Source organism: Lepus europaeus, chromosome 9 (genome assembly GCF_033115175.1).
Source record: "Lepus europaeus isolate LE1 chromosome 9, mLepTim1.pri, whole genome shotgun sequence".
NCBI classification, from domain to species: domain Eukaryota; kingdom Metazoa; phylum Chordata; class Mammalia; order Lagomorpha; family Leporidae; genus Lepus; species Lepus europaeus.
In genome coordinates this window covers 123,527,843-123,545,123 of record NC_084835.1, presented here as the reverse complement: position 1 = coordinate 123,545,123, position 17,281 = coordinate 123,527,843, and the positions used below count along the sequence as shown (strand labels likewise).

General features: G+C 60.6%; 1 protein-coding gene across 2 annotated transcripts in view; it reads left to right on the top strand.

The window, feature by feature from the left end:
• Positions 1–16,956, top strand: part of MBP (myelin basic protein) — a 97,144-nt gene extending 80,188 nt beyond the window's left edge. For both annotated transcript variants that reach the window (XM_062201822.1, XM_062201823.1), the window contains 5 exons: positions 4,630–4,728; positions 5,904–5,939; positions 6,297–6,329; positions 9,192–9,311; positions 16,653–16,956. In XM_062201822.1, coding sequence (XP_062057806.1) covers positions 4,630–4,728; positions 5,904–5,939; positions 6,297–6,329; positions 9,192–9,311; positions 16,653–16,697 — 333 coding nt within the window. In that variant the 3' untranslated portion in view covers positions 16,698–16,956. The remainder of the gene's footprint in view (positions 1–4,629; positions 4,729–5,903; positions 5,940–6,296; positions 6,330–9,191; positions 9,312–16,652) is intronic.
• Positions 16,957–17,281: the final 325 nt, after the last annotated feature.

The window sequence follows — 17,281 nt, the reverse complement described above, 5'->3', positions numbered from 1 at the left end:
AGTAAACCCAAAACACGGGCCTTTAAAACGAGCTGCCGTCTCCCACTGATGCACCTGCTGTGTCTCCTGGGCACTCCGGGCCTGCACACCCCCCAGACTGGACCGAGCGGCCCTTGTGCTGCACAGTGAGCAGGGGGAGGCAAGGCCTGGCCAGCAGGAGGTGCTGGGGACCAACAGGGAAGGTGCAAAGGTTGGGACCCAGAAGACACAAGGCTTCTCCTGCCCAGTGCTTCTGCCTGAACCGGGTGCGCACGGAGGAGGGCCAGACGGGGAGCCCTGCCCTGGGCTGCCTCCAAGGTGGCGGGAATGGGCCGATGCTGGGTGCTGGTGCTTGCTTGTGGAGTGAAGGGACTCGCCACAGCCTCCCTGCAGGTGTGAGGGACAGAGTCAGCGTCCCGAGTCCTGGGCGTCCCGAGGACACAGCAACATCACAGCCAGGTCAGATCAGCGTCACCCGGAGGTGGCTGGGTCCCTCAGACGGGCACAACCTACACACCTGGTGACAGGTGCACAGATAAACAAAGTAGGGCACAAGTGGGAAGTGTGCTATTACTGAACCTCAGACAGGAGGGAGATTCTGACACACGCCACAGGTGGATGAGCCAGGAGGTCCAGGCCCCAGATGGCACACACTGAATCCACTGCGGGAGTTTGCTTGAGCTGTCAATCTCATAGCAATGGAGAGAAGAGCAGGCAGGGGTGTTTAGCCAAGTCAGGATGCCCACGTCCCACCTGGACGGACCAGACTTCCTCTGCGGATTCCAGTCGGAAGATTCACGCAGAGATAGAAGGCGTCCAGCGCTCCGGGTCTGCCCATGGAGTGACAGGCCGTGTTACCCGGCCGCTGCATCCGATAAACTAAGCTGTGGTACAACGGGCCTGCTTGTGGTATACAGCTCCGTGGGTTTTCACACAGGAGCAGGTTTGTGTAGCTACCACCATGAGGACGCATCACTCACAACACCTGCCTCCCATTCCCGTTCAAAGTCCGCCCCCTCCCCACCTGGTCTCCGTCACTGTGGTCCAGTCTTCCAAATATCACATACAGGCCAGCCGAAGGCCCCTGGAACTTGAGTGTTACCAAACACTGAGTATGGGTTTCAAAACATTCTGCCCCAGAATAAACATCCTTTACTTCCATTTTTCAGAGCCTTCCTGAAGTACCTGCAGATAAGTGGGGTCACACGGTGTGATGTTTGGGGCGGCTTCTCACCCCACGGGATGTCTCTGAGGCCTTCCTGTTCCTGTTGGGGAGTAGCGTCCAGCGTATCCATTTTTTCCTTTTACTGATCAGGCTCAGGGTCAGAGCTCAGGCCATGAAGATTTTTTTCCAGTGTTTTCTCCCTTAAATTTCACAGTTTTACTTTGTTGATAGAGATTGAGGATCGATGGCAAGTTAACTTCTTAAAGGAGGTATCAATTTGGGTTGAGGTTTATATTTTTTGTATGTGGACATCCAATGGTCCCAACGTCATCTTTGAAAAACGATCCCTTTTCCACTGAATGTCTGTGCACCTGCACCCGAATTCGCTGCTCTGTCTGTGGGCACGTCTCTGGGCTCTGTTCTGCCCCTGTCCTCCCCAGCACCACGGCTACACAGCAAATCCTCTTCTTCCTCACAGTTGTTGGGCTAGTTTGGTTCCTTTGCATTTCCGGGTCATTTTAGGATCCCTTTAACATTAAACAAAATCCTGACGGCAATGACACTGAATCTGGGGCCGGCTGACGTGGCTGTGTCCGACCTCCCAGTCCACGCACCCAGTCTCTATCTCCACCTACGTCTTCCTGAACCCTCTGCTAATTTTTGGTGTAAATATGTTCTACGTGCTTGGTTTGATGTATAGCTAACATTTTGGGTTTTTAATGCTATTTATAGACTTTTTCATTTTGGGAATACATAATTGTTCACTGCTACAACGTAGAAATATAATTGTCTAAATGTCCTTTTAGCAAAAGGTCGCTACAACTGTAATGGAATAAGTACCACCGTAGCCACAGGGCAACCTCCAGTTATCAGTCCCTGACGATTGATAGCCAAAGAACCCGAGGCAAAGCCAGGGTTCAGCAGGTCGTCAGTGTCCCTAGCAGCAGAATCTCTATTATTCCAGTCTCACTGTTCTATGTAGTTACAGCTACTATTTTTTTTTTTAAGATTTACTTGTTTATTTGAAAGGCAGAGTTACAGAGAGAGAGAGAGAGAGAGAGAGGTCTTCATCTGCTGGTTCACTCCCCAGATAACAGCAATGGCTGGAGTTGGGTTGACCTGAAGCCAGGAGCCAAGAGCTTCCTCCAGGTTTCCCATGTGGGTGCAGGGGCCCAAGGACTTGGACCATCCTCTGCTGCTTTCCCAGGCCATAGCAGAGAGCTGGATCAGAAGTGGAGCAGCAGGGACTCGAACTGGTGGCTATATGGGATGCCGGCGCCGCAGGCTAGGGCTTTACCCCGCTGCACCACAGCACTAGCCCCCTAGTTACAAGCTATTCTAACTGGTCCTTCATTGAAAATCTAAGCTGCCTACATGTCAGCTCAACAAGCAGTTGATGCTTACTGCATACGCAGGTTTGTGTGGAGGGCAGTTCTGACCCCTGACCTTACTGCTCTGAGAGCTACAGTGCAACCTGCCGCTTCGTGCGTGCTTTAAATACTTCAGGTACAAGCCTGGTGAGCAATCCACTCGCTGTGCAAGTCACTGACAGAATCTGTACTGTCCTTGCTCCCTTCACAGCAGGGTGCACGATGCACACGTGAAACATCAAGTCTCCTACAGTAAGTAGCTGGAACAAGAAGAGGCCGTGTGCTGTAACCGGGCACTCGTTTCTTTACAAACCTCTGGATTAAGCTCAGGAGGGCAGGCTAGGAATGCAGAGGCACGGGTGGGGCCGGGTGCACAGGCCTCCAGGTGGGGGGCGGGGGGGGGGGCACAGCGGGGACGGAGCAGACCAGAGCCTCGCGGCCCTTCCCTGCTGCTCCTCTGTCAGGAAGCCCCGCTAGGTCCTCCCTCCTGGGGTGGGGTCCCCCCGCCTGCCTGGGGTGGCCAGGATGTGGGGGGCACGGCGGGAGGGGCCTCCGCCTGCGGAACGCTGCGGACCCGCTGGAACAGCACAGCCATCCACACGGGAAAGCCGCGCAGAGCGGTGACACGTGAGGTCCCAGTTACTGAGAAACCCAGGAAGGAAAACCAGTTCTTCCACGGGCGGCACACTGAGAAGGCGGGCAGCAGTTGGGCCTGCTGCTTCTCCCTCATTCACGGAAGGTGGCCCCTTGGTCCCGGCGTGTGGTCAGATGTGGCTGGGGCCGGTGCAAGCCATCGCAGGGCACCAGGCGGCCAGTGCTCCCGAGGGCCCACAGCGGAGGCCACGAGGAGCGTCCCAGGTGCCAACAGCCCTGTGCAGGGCTTCGAGCAGAGGCTGGGTGGGGGAAGGCACTGCCAATGTGTGGGGGACCCTGGTGGCCAAGCTCCAGGCGGACCCACGGGCCGGAGCTGGCGGGGCGCATGGCACAGCCGGCAGTGGAAGCCACGGGAAGACGTTTGCAGCACACTCAGGTGGCGGGTCTCACGGTCCCAGGACTCTAAGGGGCCGGAAACTCAACCATGAGTTGGCTGGGAGGCCCCAGGGACGCCTGGGCTGTGTCTCCGGGCCGAGGCCGCAGCGACTCTGGGAAGCCGACAGCGTGCAGTGTGTCAGCAGCTGTTGGGGAGGGGTTGAAGGGGGCCTTGTGCCCCGCGTGCGGGTGTAAGTGGAGTCAGGTGGCATCGGGTCTGACTGATGCGTGGAGCCGCCCCTGCGCTGTCGCTGAATGCTGACGTGTACTGGCGTGCAAATGCATGTGGGAGACGCCGGGCCCCTGCAGCTTCCACGCGGCCCGCACCGCGGCCTCGGCCTGGGCTTCCCGCAGCTCTCCACGCGGCCCGGGAGGCCGGATTCGTCCCGCCTCCTGCTTCCCTGATGACTTGTGCTTCGAAGGCCCTGCACGTGGGTGCCCTTCTCCAGGGAAACACGGCTGGAGGGGCCTGTCCTCCGATGCGTGGCGGCGGGGGCAGCTGCGGGGAGAGCCTGCCGCTGCCCTGGCCTCCCCCGGGGCTGGCAGCGCTCCGCCTCTGCTCCCTGGCCCTCCTCTCTGCTATCCGGTGCCCTGGAAAGTTCTGCTGATGGTCGCACTCACGGCGTGCTCCCCCCCCCCCCCCCCCCGCCTCGTCTTACTCTGGATGTGGCCGTGATGACCCCGCCTGTGGCTGACCCAAGACATGCTCACGTGGAGTCAGCAGTGCCGCTCGTGCAGCCGCCTGTCACGGTTGATTTGTGTGTGACTCCTGCGTGTTTTCCTTTGGGAAATATTCTTTTCCCAATGCTGGGCTTAACCCACCCCCCTCTTGGCTGGAATTGCCATCATACAACCTTTAAGTCCCCTCTGCTAGTCTGCGGCTCCAGGAGAACCACACCGTGAACCTGCAGTGACCAAAGCCTACTGCCAAGCCCACACCACACACAGCCTCCACTGGGCCTTACCACGTGTCAGGCTGCGTAAACCCTGGGTCGACAGACAAAGCCACAGCCCAGACCCGCAAGAGAGCTGCCGCAAGAGAGGGCCCAGGGACCTGTCCTGAGGTCGTGCGTCTCTGTCTTGCAGGACCACGCGGCCAGAACTGCCCACTATGGCTCCCTGCCCCAGAAGTCGCATGGCCGGCCACAAGATGAAAACCCTGTAGTCCACTTCTTCAAGAACATTGTAAGTGGCGGTGTGTGGGGGAGAGTGGACGCTGAGTGGGGTGGAGTGGACGCTGAGCAGGGTGGAGGGGGGATGGGATGCTCGCGCCATGGGGGAGCGTGGACGCTGAGTGGGGCAGGGGGCAGACGCTCGCCCCACGGGGGAGAGTGGACGCTGAGCGGGGCGGGGGGCGGAGCCTTGCCCCATGAGGAAGAGTGGACACTGAGTGGGGGTAGAGGGCAGATGCTCGCCCCATGGGGTGTGAGTCCATCCGAGATGACCCCATGGCCATCCTCAGGGCTGCTGGCCAGGGAAACACAACCCTATTGCCTGATCCCAGGTCCCAGGCCTGTACTTCCAAAATGCACCTGTCACTTGCGGCACTCGTGTCCTAGCAGGAGAGCAGAGTGCCGTGCTGCACTGGTTTAAGATCATGGGGACAGTGAGAAGAGTGGGGGGTTCTCAGGGTCAGGGGGACGGAGGGTGGACTGGGGAGCACAGAGGGTTCAGGGGGCAGTGAAACTACTGGCTGTGATCCTACAGTGGTGGATATGGGCCAAATAGTCGTCTACACCCATAGCCCACACAACACAGAGCCCAGTGTGAACTCGGGATTGTAGTTAACGATCATCATATGGGATGAACATTTGTTCATCAGCTGTCATAAGGAGAAGAGTAAGAGTCACTGACTCTAGGGGAGCTGGCAGGCTTTATGGGGGCTCCCTCGTTTCTGCGGTTCTCCCTACAAGTCTACACTGCTGCACAAAATCAAGTCTGTGACAAAGACGAAGCTGCAGGCTCCAACTCCGAGGTCTCGGTGCAGCAGATAACACTGTGCTAATAAGTGAGTTGAGGAGCATTTCCTCTGAGGTTCTGGTATCGTGGGCTACAGAAAGGGCTCCGGGAGTGTGGTGTGCCCAGGGGCTCCCTGCACGGTGCGCCGCCTCCCACACGTCTCTCCAGCACCGTGTGCTCGGCACCGTCTGTGTCACCCTGAGATTTCAGCGCCTCAGCCCCTCAGGTTCTTGTTCCCTGAGGACAGAGTGGGAGCTGGGCAGAAGGTGGGGCATCCTTTACCCTGTAGGTCTGAGCCACCCATGCAAACACGAGCTGCCGGGACCCTCCAGGAGGGAGCCGGGGCTGCTGGGAGGGAGGGAGAGCCTCCCACAGCCCACCTTTCCCTGTGTGTCTTCCAGGTGACGCCCCGCACACCCCCTCCGTCTCAAGGAAAGGTGAGTGTTTTGAGTCTGGATTCATCATCACCTTATGGATAGACTTCCCCAAATCCCAAAATGTACCAAAAAGGTGTTGGACTCAAGACAAGCTGAGTTCACCCACGCCACACGGCTGGAACAGCCCAGTACACACATGGCATGACCCTTCCCACAGCCGTGCAGACAGTGTTAATCTATCCCAGCACGCTTTCCCCCAAGCCCTGATCCCACAGTCGTCACAGGAAGCTCTGGGCAGCCCCTGCCGGCTGCTGGGAAGGGGCCTGGTGGAACCAGGCTGCGGCCTCGGCACTAGGCTGACTGTTCTTGTTTCCCCTCACTGACCGCCGTGTCCCTCTCTCTCTCTTCCTCACACAGGGGAGAGGAACGGTCCTCAGCCGGTTTAGCTGGGTAGGTGACGCGCACTTCCGCTCTGCCGCTCCCTGTGCAGCCCGCACGGCCGCCTGACTTTTACTTTCTGCTGGTTCAGCTGCTCAGCCTCCCTTTTCTCTGCTGTTCACACAGCTCGCCCACCGCTGGCCATGGGTTGCTCTCGTCACGAAACGGCTCTTCCCTCCCAGCTTGTTAAACTCTCTTGCTGCAGGCGCTGGGACCCAGCACTGCCCCACCACTGCCTCCTCGCCCACAGTGTTCCCGGCAGATTCGGCCGGTCTCCCTCCCACGGGAGGAGCCACACCGTGTCTGAGACACTGTCCAGATAGAAAAGATAGACAGTCCCAGACAACGGAGGGCAGCACCGGGGCTGCTCAGTCCACCGTAGGCACCCGGATGCTGAAGTTCTGTTGAGGAAAATGGGGCTGCCCAAGGAGGGAAGAGATGCCACGTCCGGTTACCCGACTCACAACATCCATGATCCTGGGAGATGCCAAGTCCAGTTTTCCATTTTAACGGTCTCATTAATCCCAAGGGCGTTGCTTTTGTTTGCATTTTAGTAATAACCAAAACTTAGCTATTAAGTCCTCTAGGGACACGTTTAGAAATTTTAGGCTCTACAATATTGAGAACAGAGTTTCATGAGGATTTTCTTTCTTTCAAGATTTATGTATCTGAAGGGCAGAGCTGGGGTGGGGTGGAGAGACGGAGACAGAGATTTTCTGTTTTCTCATTCACTCTCCAAATGGTCAGAGTGGCTGGGGCTGGGCCAGGCCGGAGCCAGGGGCCTAGAACTATCTGGGACTTGGACAACTTTCCGAGGCTTTCCCAGGTGCATAGCAGGGAGCGGGATGGGAAGTGGAGCAGCCGGGATTTGAACCAGTGCTCCTGTGGGATGCTGCTGTGGCTTAACCTGCTACACCACAGAGCCGGCCCCCAGTGAGGATTTTAAATGGCTAATTTGCCCACTTCCAGATACCAGTGAATTTGATGCTTGTGCCAATGTAAAATGCCTACCGTATATCCTAACCAAGCTTTTTGGCTTAAGCCAGTCTTAGATATGGTCCTTGCTTTCTAAAAATCATAATTTTCAGAATAAAATAGAGGAGTAACCACCAATTTATGGGGTAAGGATCGTCTCATTTGGGAATTACAGAGGCTGCCAGGGAACGAGCTTTGAATAAATCGATGAAGGGATTTTACAAGAAAGATGGCGGAGAAAGAACAGGGGAAATGAGAGGAGGGAGGGAGGGCGGACTGGAGGGGCAGGCAGCAGAGGATCCAGGAAGCTCTGGGTGGCTCCAGCCCAGCACTGGTTTGACTTGGAAGGGAAGACATTTGCGGGAACATTCTACCTAAGTGTGTGTTGGGCCTGCTTTTTCTGAGTTAATGAATTTGCCAAAGGATGCCTGCCCACGGACTAGCACTCACAGCCAGTTAATTTTGTATGTTCTGTGGCAGCCGGAGTTCCTAGACAGGGCAGAAGCAGGTGACATGTCTGACCCAGGAATGCGCTTCTAGCTCCCGCGTCACCTGCTTCTCCCCTGTCTAGGAACCTGCTTTGGGGCATTACGCTGCGGACTGCAGATGGGCGAGGGGACCCTCCTCCCACTCAGAGGCCACTCCGACCCCCTGGCCAACAAGGAAGATCTTTGACTCTCTGTGCCTCTCTGCATGTCGGGTCCTACCACTATCTGTGCGGTTCTTTCTCCCAAAGCAAAACCCTCTGCACCCCATCTGCTCGCTTGCCTGTTTCCTGGAGCTAGGACACTCTCCTTGTTTGTCGTTTCCAAGTTCCCGCTTTCTTCTTCTAAACTGTGTTGACTGCTTCCCGGTAAATTCTAGGCTGTCTTAAGATCAAACCAAGCAAGAACTTGGAAAGAGGAAAAGCCCATCCTTGAACTGTTTTTGGAAGCTCCTCCTTGCGGGGAGACCAGTGGAGTAAGACACAGGGGCTCAGCATTCCCAAGGGGAAGTGTGGCTTCCTGCCGCCGAGTGGTCATCTGTCTGGCGCAGCCCCCTAGCCGTTACTCACCCCTCTGTGCACCAACATGGACACAGAGTGGCCGTGAGGACCTCTGGGATGTCAGGGTAGCACTGCCTCTCCTCTAGTTTGTGGCGCTTAGCCAGTCTGCCTCGGAACCTCATCCCTTCCCCCTCCTGCTACCCATGGAGTCCAGGTGTTCACATGGACATAGCCACCTGGGTTCTACGTGGCCGACATCTGCTCCCCAGCACAGGTCACATGAAAAGGAGATGACAGAGGAGGCTTCTGTGGGGGGAGGTCCCTGGACATTAACCCTGCGTCCAGCTCCCATCCTGCCCAAACCAGCGGGGCGGCCCTCGGGAGCCTGGACACTCCAGATTGCACCTGCACCACCGCCACGACGAGGGGCAGGGGACGATCGCAGGCCCTTCCTGTCTGCAAACTGTGCAATTAGGAAGGCCGGGCTGACAGCCCACGGTCTTGGCCAGAATCATCAGGAGAGAACTCAGTGAGGGTCTCCAAACAGAAAGCGAGATCCGGGGTCCCAGGCTTTGGTAGAAGTCCGTGAGCGAGCTGAGGTCCTTTCCCGAAACCCCAAGCCGCCTGCTCCACCTCAGTCCCTGGACGGCGAGCCCGCGGTGGGGGACTTGGCCCCAGTGCTCAGGCTGGGGAGTTTGTCCTGCTTTAGTGGAAGCTCCCATGGGACCCCTCCCCGGACAGGTGCAGGCAGGCGTGCCCAGCCGTCTCGGGAGAAGCCCACGCCGGGGGCAGCACCTGCTGCACACAGGATTCCGGTGGTTACAGTGAGCACTCGGGTCGCAGCCCCGAGAGCGGGGGGCTAGCTGGCTGCCACTCAAGGCTCCTGAGGCTGAAGCTCGGGTCTTGTCTTGCAGGGCGCCGAGGGCCAGAAGCCCGGGTTCGGCTATGGAGGCAGAGCAGCTGACTACAAATCGGCCCACAAGGGCCTCAAGGGCGCTGACGCCCAGGGCACACTCTCCAGGCTCTTCAAGCTGGTAAGGACCCTGTGGGAGGAGTGGGGGGAGGGCCGGCCAGGGCAGCCTTGGGGTTCCTGTGTGAAACGGGGCGGCCGGCCCGGCTCCCAAGTTGTGGCGAAAGACCAGACGGTGAGGCTGGGCCTCCTGGAGCCCAGCGGGCACGGCCTGTCCACCTGGAGGAGGCCAGGTGCACAGGGGCCCGATCCTCGCTCAGGGCAGAGCGTGAGTGGTCAGGCCCGGAGACTGGAGCTCGAGCACTTTCTGAACGGGTCTGGGAACAGCTCCCCCTTGGGGGTCAGGGTAGGCCCATGCGCCTCGCAGGGCGCGCTACGCGGTGCAGCGGGCAAAGGCGGGCCGTGGGCTGGCTGTTCCTTTGCTTAGAACAGGATCAGCTACAGACATCCTCAGAGAAATGCTAAGAGGACCCTTCTGGGCAGAGAACAAGGGAGGGCCGGCGTGGCCCAGCAGGCTGAGAGGCGCAGTGCACAGTGCAAGTCGGGCTGGTGCCGGGGGAGGCACAGACCCCAAGTGCACAGTGCAAGTCGGGCTGGCGCCGGGGGGAGGCGCAGACCCCGTGTGCACAGTGCAAGTCGGGCTGGTGCCGGGGGGAGGCGCAGACCCCGTGTGCACAGTGCAAGTCGGGCTGGCACCGGGGGGCACAGACCCCGTGTGCACAGTGAAAGTCAGGCTGGCGCCGGGGGGGGCACAGACCCCGTGTGCACAGTGAAAGTCAGGCTGGCGCCGGGGGGGGCACAGACCCCGTGTGCACAGTGCAAGTCGGGCTGGCACCGGGGGGCACAGACCCCGTGTGCACAGTGAAAGTCAGGCTGGCGCCGGGGGGGGCACAGACCCCGTGTGCACAGTGCAAGTCGGGCTGGCGCTGGGGGTCACAGACCCCGTGTGCACAGTGCAAGTCGGGCTGGCGCCGGGGGGGGCACAGACCCCGTGTGCACAGTGCAAGTCGGGCTGGTGCCGGGGGGAGGCACAGACCCCGTGTGCACAGTGCAAGTCGGGCTGGCGCTGGGGGGCACAGACCCCGTGTGCACAGTGCAAGTCGGGCTGGCGCTGGGGGTCACAGACCCCGTGTGCACAGTGCAAGTCGGGCTGGCGCCGGGGGGCACAGACCCCGTGTGCACAGTGCAAGTCGGGCTGGCGCCGGGGGGGGGCACACAGCTCTGCCCAGCACGCCTCAGACGGGTCTTGAGATGTTTCTCTTGAATGCTTTGCAAGCTTTTTTTTGGGGGGGGGGCAGTCCAGGCTGTTGTCCTGAGCCCAGTGTCCTGCTCTCTGGGAGGAAGCATGTGCCACCAGGACCCTGCCTCCTGGGAGGCCCCAAGGGCAGGCCCAAGGCCCCTGCAGCTTTGAAAAGATGGGTCCGGACTGTGGGGTGTGGGGGCCACCCTGGGTCCACCAGGGCCAGGAGCACGAGCTGGCAGCCAGGCTGTTCCACCTCCCCCAGGCCCTAACGCAGTTCTGGATGGACTTCCGGGCTGGAGAAGGGCCCCTTTCATGGCTGTGCAGGTGCAGGAACTCCCAAGGCCCTGCTGGGCTCGCTGGCCCCAGTGCTCAGGGAGCTCCCTGGAAGGCAGAGGCCTAAGCCGGGGAAGGGACAAGCGAAGGCAGTGGCCAGGCTGTGTGTTCTGGGCGAGGGCTGTGAGTCTCAGCCGGTCCTGCAGCCTTGCCCGAGTGTAGCTCATGCCATAGGCAGGCTCCCTAGGTGTACACCACAGGCAGACCCCCTAGGTGTACACCACAGGCAGACTCCCCAGGTGTACGCCACAGGCAGACTCCCTACGTGTACACCACCGGCAGAGGTGTACACCACAGACAGGCCCCCTAGGTGTATGCCACCGGCAGACTCCCTAGGTGTACAGCACAGGCAGACCCCCTAGGTGTACACCACAGGCAGACCCCCTAGGTGTACGCCACAGGCAGACTCCCTAGGTGTACACCACAGGCAGACCCCCTAGGTGTACGCCACAGGCAGACCCCCTAGGTGTACACCACAGGCAGACCCCCCAGGTGTACGCCACAGGCAGAGGTGTACACCACAGGCAGACCCCCTAGGTGTACACCACAGGCAGACCCCCCAGGTGTACGCCACAGGCAGACCCCCTAGGTGTACACCACAGGCAGACTCCCTAGGTGTACACCACAGGCAGAGGTGTACACCACAGGCAGACCCCCTAGGTGTACGCCACAGGCAGACCCCCTAGGTGTACGCCACAGGCAGACCCCCTAGGTGTATACCACAGGCAGACCCCCTAGGTGTACACCACAGGCAGACCCCCTAGGTGTACACCACCGGCAGAGGTGTATACCACAGGCAGACCCCCTAGGTGTACACCACAGGCAGACCCCCTAGGTGTACACCACAGTCAGAGGTGTACACCACAGGCAGACCCCCTAGGTGTACACCACAGGCAGACCCCCTAGGTGTACAGCACAGGCAGACCCCCTAGGTGTACACCACAGGCAGACCCCCTAGGTGTACACCACAGGCAGAGGTGTACACCACAGGCAGACCCCCTAGGTGTACACCACAGGCAGACCCCCCAGGTGTACACCACAGGCAGACTCCCTAGGTGTACACCACAGGCAGACCCCCCAGGTGTATACCACAGGCAGACCCCCTAGGTGTACACCACAGGCAGACCCCCCAGGTGTATACCACAGGCAGACCCCCTAGGTGTACACCACAGGCAGACCCCCTAGGTGTACACCACCGGCAGAGGTGTATACCACAGGCAGACCCCCTAGGTGTATACCACAGGCAGACCCCCTAGGTGTATACCACAGGCAGACCCCCTAGGTGTACACCACAGGCAGAGGTGTACACCACAGGCAGACCCCCTCGGTGTACGCCACAGGCAGACCCCCTAGGTGTACAGCACAGGCAGACCCCCTAGGTGTACACCACAGGCAGACCCCCTAGGTGTATACCACCGGCAGACCCCCCAGGTGCACGCCACAGGCAGAGGTGTACACCACAGGCAGACCCCCCAGGTGCACGCCACAGGCAGACCCCCTAGGTGTACACCACAGGCAGAGGTGTACACCACAGGCAGACTCCCTAGGTGTACACCACAGGCAGGCCCCCTAGGTGCACGCCACAGGCAGACTCCCTAGGTGTATACCACCGGCAGAGGTGTATACCACAGGCAGACTCCCTAGGTGTATACCACAGGCAGAGGTGTACACCACAGGCAGACCCCCCAGGTGCACGCCACAGGCAGACCCCCTAGGTGTACACCACAGGCAGACCCCCTAGGTGTATACCACCGGCAGACCCCCCAGGTGCACGCCACAGGCAGAGGTGTACACCACAGGCAGACCCCCCAGGTGCACGCCACAGGCAGACCCCCTAGGTGTACACCACAGGCAGACTCCCTAGGTGTATACCACAGGCAGACCCCCTAGGTGTACACCACAGGCAGAGGTGTACACCACAGGCAGACTCCCTAGGTGTACACCACAGGCAGACCCCCCAGGTGTACGCCACAGGCAGACTCCCCAGGTGTACACCACAGGCAGACTCCCTAGGTGTACACCACAGGCAGACCCCCTAGGTGTACACCACAGGCAGTTTTCGGTTTGGGGACCCTGAATGAATGACACAGACAGAAGTGCACAACCTGGTCAGGAGCTCATGTCTGGGGTGGGAAGGGGGATGGGAGTGAGGAGGAGAAACGCTGTAGGAAAGGCGGCAGGAGACAGGCAGAGGAGCCACCTGGTGGTGTGGGCAGAGTTGCCTGTAGTGCCCAGTGGGGTGGCCAGGGAAAACTGCACAGGGCAGAGACCTGAGGTCAGGAGCCAGGCATGCACAGTGGGAAACCCTGGTTCCGGCAGAAGGAACAGAACGGGAAAGGGCCCAATGATTTGTAGAACGAGGCAGCCAGGGAGAGGCCCGGGGGAGGACCTGGACCTGCAGACATGGGGTTGGCCGGAGAAGCACTCTCCCCCAGGCAGAACGCACAGCCCTGAGTCTGAATGGTAGGGGAGCAGCAGGTTCCAGGGAGAGCGGTGAGTGTGGCCTGAAGTTCATCCTGACACCCAACCAGGTGTGCCGCAGAGCCTGGACTTGGGAGTCTCTGGGCTGGAAAAGAAGGACAAGGCCCTTGGCAGCTGGCAGCTGAGCCCGGGCCACAGCGCTGCATAGCGTTCCTGCCCCCAGTCGATGGCGCCTTTCCGGGATGCTGGCGGAGGCTCCCTGCGCGTACTCTTCATCCCGAGGCACAGGCAGGTCCCTGGTAGCCATCACGGAGTAAGCACTGTCCACACTGATGACCCTTGCTGTCTGGTTGGAGTAACTCGGGCTCCGGCCCACTTCCTCTCAGGGACACACCATGCTCGGTGTCCTTGCCTGATGTGACAGCCACACTGTCACTGACAAGGCTCTCCGCTGTCACCATCTTACCGACCCAAGGACACGTGACACGGGAGAGAGGCCGACAAATCAAGAGAATGCATCCGCTACACAGGACATAAGTCCCAGCACGCCCACAGTGCCCTGTAGACAGGGAAGCCAATCGCGAGGGGTTTCACGTCTGTCTCCGGGAGATGGTCGGCAGCCGGTGGAGGACGCGCCGTGGTTCAGGAGACGTGAGCGTGTCAGTCTGTGCCCCGGCACCCAGGCGCTGCGGCTTCCATGTCTGTATCCCTGGGCCAGCAATGGCCACACTCGAGGACAAGGGTCAGCTGTCACGGACTTCACGTCTCAGGCGTTCTCACTGGCAGGGACGAGGAGCCTGGCCTTCACCGGGCCTGTTCTGGAAATAGCCTGTGGTGTTGCGGGAGGCCACTTGGTTCGGTGTGAGAGGGGGCGTGGCTGTGTCACCCCAGATCTCTCAGCTCCCTACAGGCTCGTACCCACGGCTCTGAGCCCCAGGGGCCTGTGGCAAGGGCTCCATCCAGGTAAAGCATCAGATCACGGCTGATGGCAACGCCCCAGCCTGCATCCAGACGTCAAGGTTTGGCTGTTGGTTTCCGATGAACTGGTCCCAGCAGATGGGACCCTGGGGATACACGGCTCCTCTGCCCGCACGCCCAGCTCTGCAGGTCCAGGTGCCATCCCAGAGCCCCAAGGTCAGGACCACGGTGACAGATCCCCAGTCTCAGCAAGGCAAGCAGAGGGCGGCAGTGGGACTGGGGGGCTCTCAGCAGAGCTGCACTGAGAGCAGCATCCCTGAGCGACCCGGGACCCTGAATGGCGTGCACCTCCCCCCATCTATGCAAGAATCACACTGCCACGGACACACTCCAGAGCCTGCCACAGCCACCGACAAGCTCCACTCCCGTCTACACCCTTGTGTGCAAATAACACACGTGTGTGAACCCATCGACTGTCTTAAATAGCTTCAAAATTTTCCCTGAAATTTTCCTAGGAAACTTTTAAACAACTTGTTAAATGTCTGTCTGGTTCAACTGGCGCCTCCAGTTACCAGATTAAGACAAACCTGAACTCACTGGCTGCCACTACTGTATCAGGAGAAGCTCCGCGCGTCTCCTCACTCTCTGGGAAGCACACCAAAACCGACGGGGCCTGCGGCTCCCCGTGCATCAGAGAAGTCCCCTGGCTGCAGAGGAGTGAGGAGCCTCGGCTGGGGGTTCTCGGCCTCTCCTGTCCCAAGACAGAAGCTGACCCCGCCCTGAGCTGGTGCGTCCAGTGGTGTCACCACCTGGGCCCAGAGCTGACCAAGGGCTTGGCTTAACCGGTCTGAAGTGGCCGAGAGCATGACCAGGGTGCTGGTGCCAACCCTGGTCATCGGGGAGCTACCCACCCCCAGCCTTTGGCCGTGTGATTATAAAACAAGGAAGGTGAGAAGGCCGCCGGGTTGGCAGAGATGAAAGGTGGAAGAGGTGGAACAGGTTTTGCCCTGGGGATTCAACAAGCAGTAGACAGGATAGCAAAGCCAAGCCGGCGTGTCCCCAGTTTTCCACTCCAACAGGAGGCGTCGAGGCCACGGCACGGCCGATTTCAGGAGCAGGTGGGGAGCCTGCCCTGTGTTCCAGAGCAGCGGCCCACAGCCTTCCTGGAACAACTCACAGCGAATGGGCCCGGGCTTAGTCTCTCAGGCACGCGGCCAGGTCGGGGCTGGCGCTGACCGCCTGGCTGCTTCACAGGGTAGCAGCTCCACCGCCAGGCTCGCACAGGGTAGGCGGGGCTCCGGGGAGGGGGCGGCCCGCGCAGGCCCTGCACCTGGCAGCCTGCGTGGGGCTGCTACAGGTCAAGGAGGAAGCCGCTGCCTGCCTGGCGGCAGCGAAGCCAGTCCACGAGGGAACTCTGCACAGACGCCTGGGTGCGCTCCCCTCTGGCTGTGCGACTGTGGCTCCTCTGTTCCGGGCTGCGGCGCCAGGGATGGGTGACATCTTTGATGGGTAACAGGGAGGATGTACGCAGCCGAGGTCGGCAGCGCAGGGGTGACTGGTGACAAGCACGTTGCTTGCTCTCTGGGGCCTCGGTTTGAAAGGAAATCTTCGAGATCCATGTTTCAGCCCTAACTGGGAATCCCAAGGAGGAGGCGAACGTTTGGATAAACGTTTGAACTTACCCAAAGCGCAGTCCTCCGCCTCCCTACGCCCCCGTCACTGCGTCACTCCGCCGCCACCTCCAGCTCTTCCATTCCTGGCCAGCTGTCTTCGGGACTTAAGGTGTCGAGTGTCTTCAGGCCCGTGTAACCAGACTGTAGCAAGCCCTCTGCACGACCAGTGCCTCCCTCGGTGGGGCAGAGGGGAGGCCAGGGGACGCACACACAGGCAGGAAAATCTGAGTTCCCTCGGTTCCCCTGGAGGTTTTTTTTTTTTTTTTTTCTTTAAAGATTTATTTGAAATTCAGAGTTGAGAGAGAGAGAGTTCTTGCATCCACTGGTTCACTCTCCAAATGGTCATAACGGCCAGAGCTGGGCTGATCTGAGGCCAGGAGCCAGGAGCTCCTATCCAGGTCTCCCACGTGGGTGGAAGGGTGAGAGCCCTTGGGCCACCTTCCGCTGCTTTCCCAGGCCTTCGACAGGGAGCTGGACTGGAAGTGAGGCAGCCGGGACTCGAACCAGCACCCACATGGGGTGTTGGCACTGCAGGCCGTGGCTTTACCTGCTATGCCACAGCGCCGGCCCCCACCCCTCCCCATTTCTAGCAGGGGAACAGCGCTGGCTCAAGGAAGGCGAACACCACAGTGGCCAGGCTCTCACCCCCGACCCGCGGGGCTGCTGTGCCCGGCGCCGGCTCCTGCACCCTGGGCCTGGGGACCCCCTGAGGCTGTGCGAGAGGGGAGGGGAGGCCAGCTGGGGGGGGGGGGGGGCGCCTTCCCAGCAGGGGCGCGACGGGTGGGAGGCTCACTCATGCCCTCTCGGCTTTTCCCAGGGAGGAAGAGACAGTCGCTCCGGATCGCCCATGGCCAGACGCTGAAGCCCTGCCCGGGCCACAGAACCCCGTCCTCGGCTTCCTAACCTAACCGCCTTAAAACGTTAACAGCGTCCGCACCCCCCACCTACTCAGAGCAGACCCCGTCCCCTAACCCGGCGAGCGGTGCACGCCTGGGGTCCTGCCGGGGGCACCCGCTACCCGAGACGGATACAGGACCCGGCTGTGCGGTGCCCGGGACTGGAAGACCGCCTAGCTCCGGCCGCCGGCCCGCGTGCACCCAGCCCAGCCCCCGCCCTCAGCTCAGCCCCCGCCCCCAGCCCCGTCCCAGTCCCGCCCCCAGCCCAGCTCCAGCCCCCGCCCCGCCCCCAGCTCCAGCCCCCAAACCAGCCCCGCCCCCAGCCCCGCCCCGCCTCAGCCCAGCCCCCAGCTCCGCCCAGCCCATCCCCGCCCCAGCCTCAGCCCAGCTCCAGCCCCGCCCCAGCCTCAGCCCAGCCCCGCCCCAGCCTCAGCCCAGCTCCAGCCCCCGCCCCGCCCCCAGCCCCGCCCCCGCCCACCCCCGTCCCCAGCTCCGCCCCGGACGTGGTTTCCGCCGAGCACTGCCTGGAGGACCCCGCTGCGGGACAGCA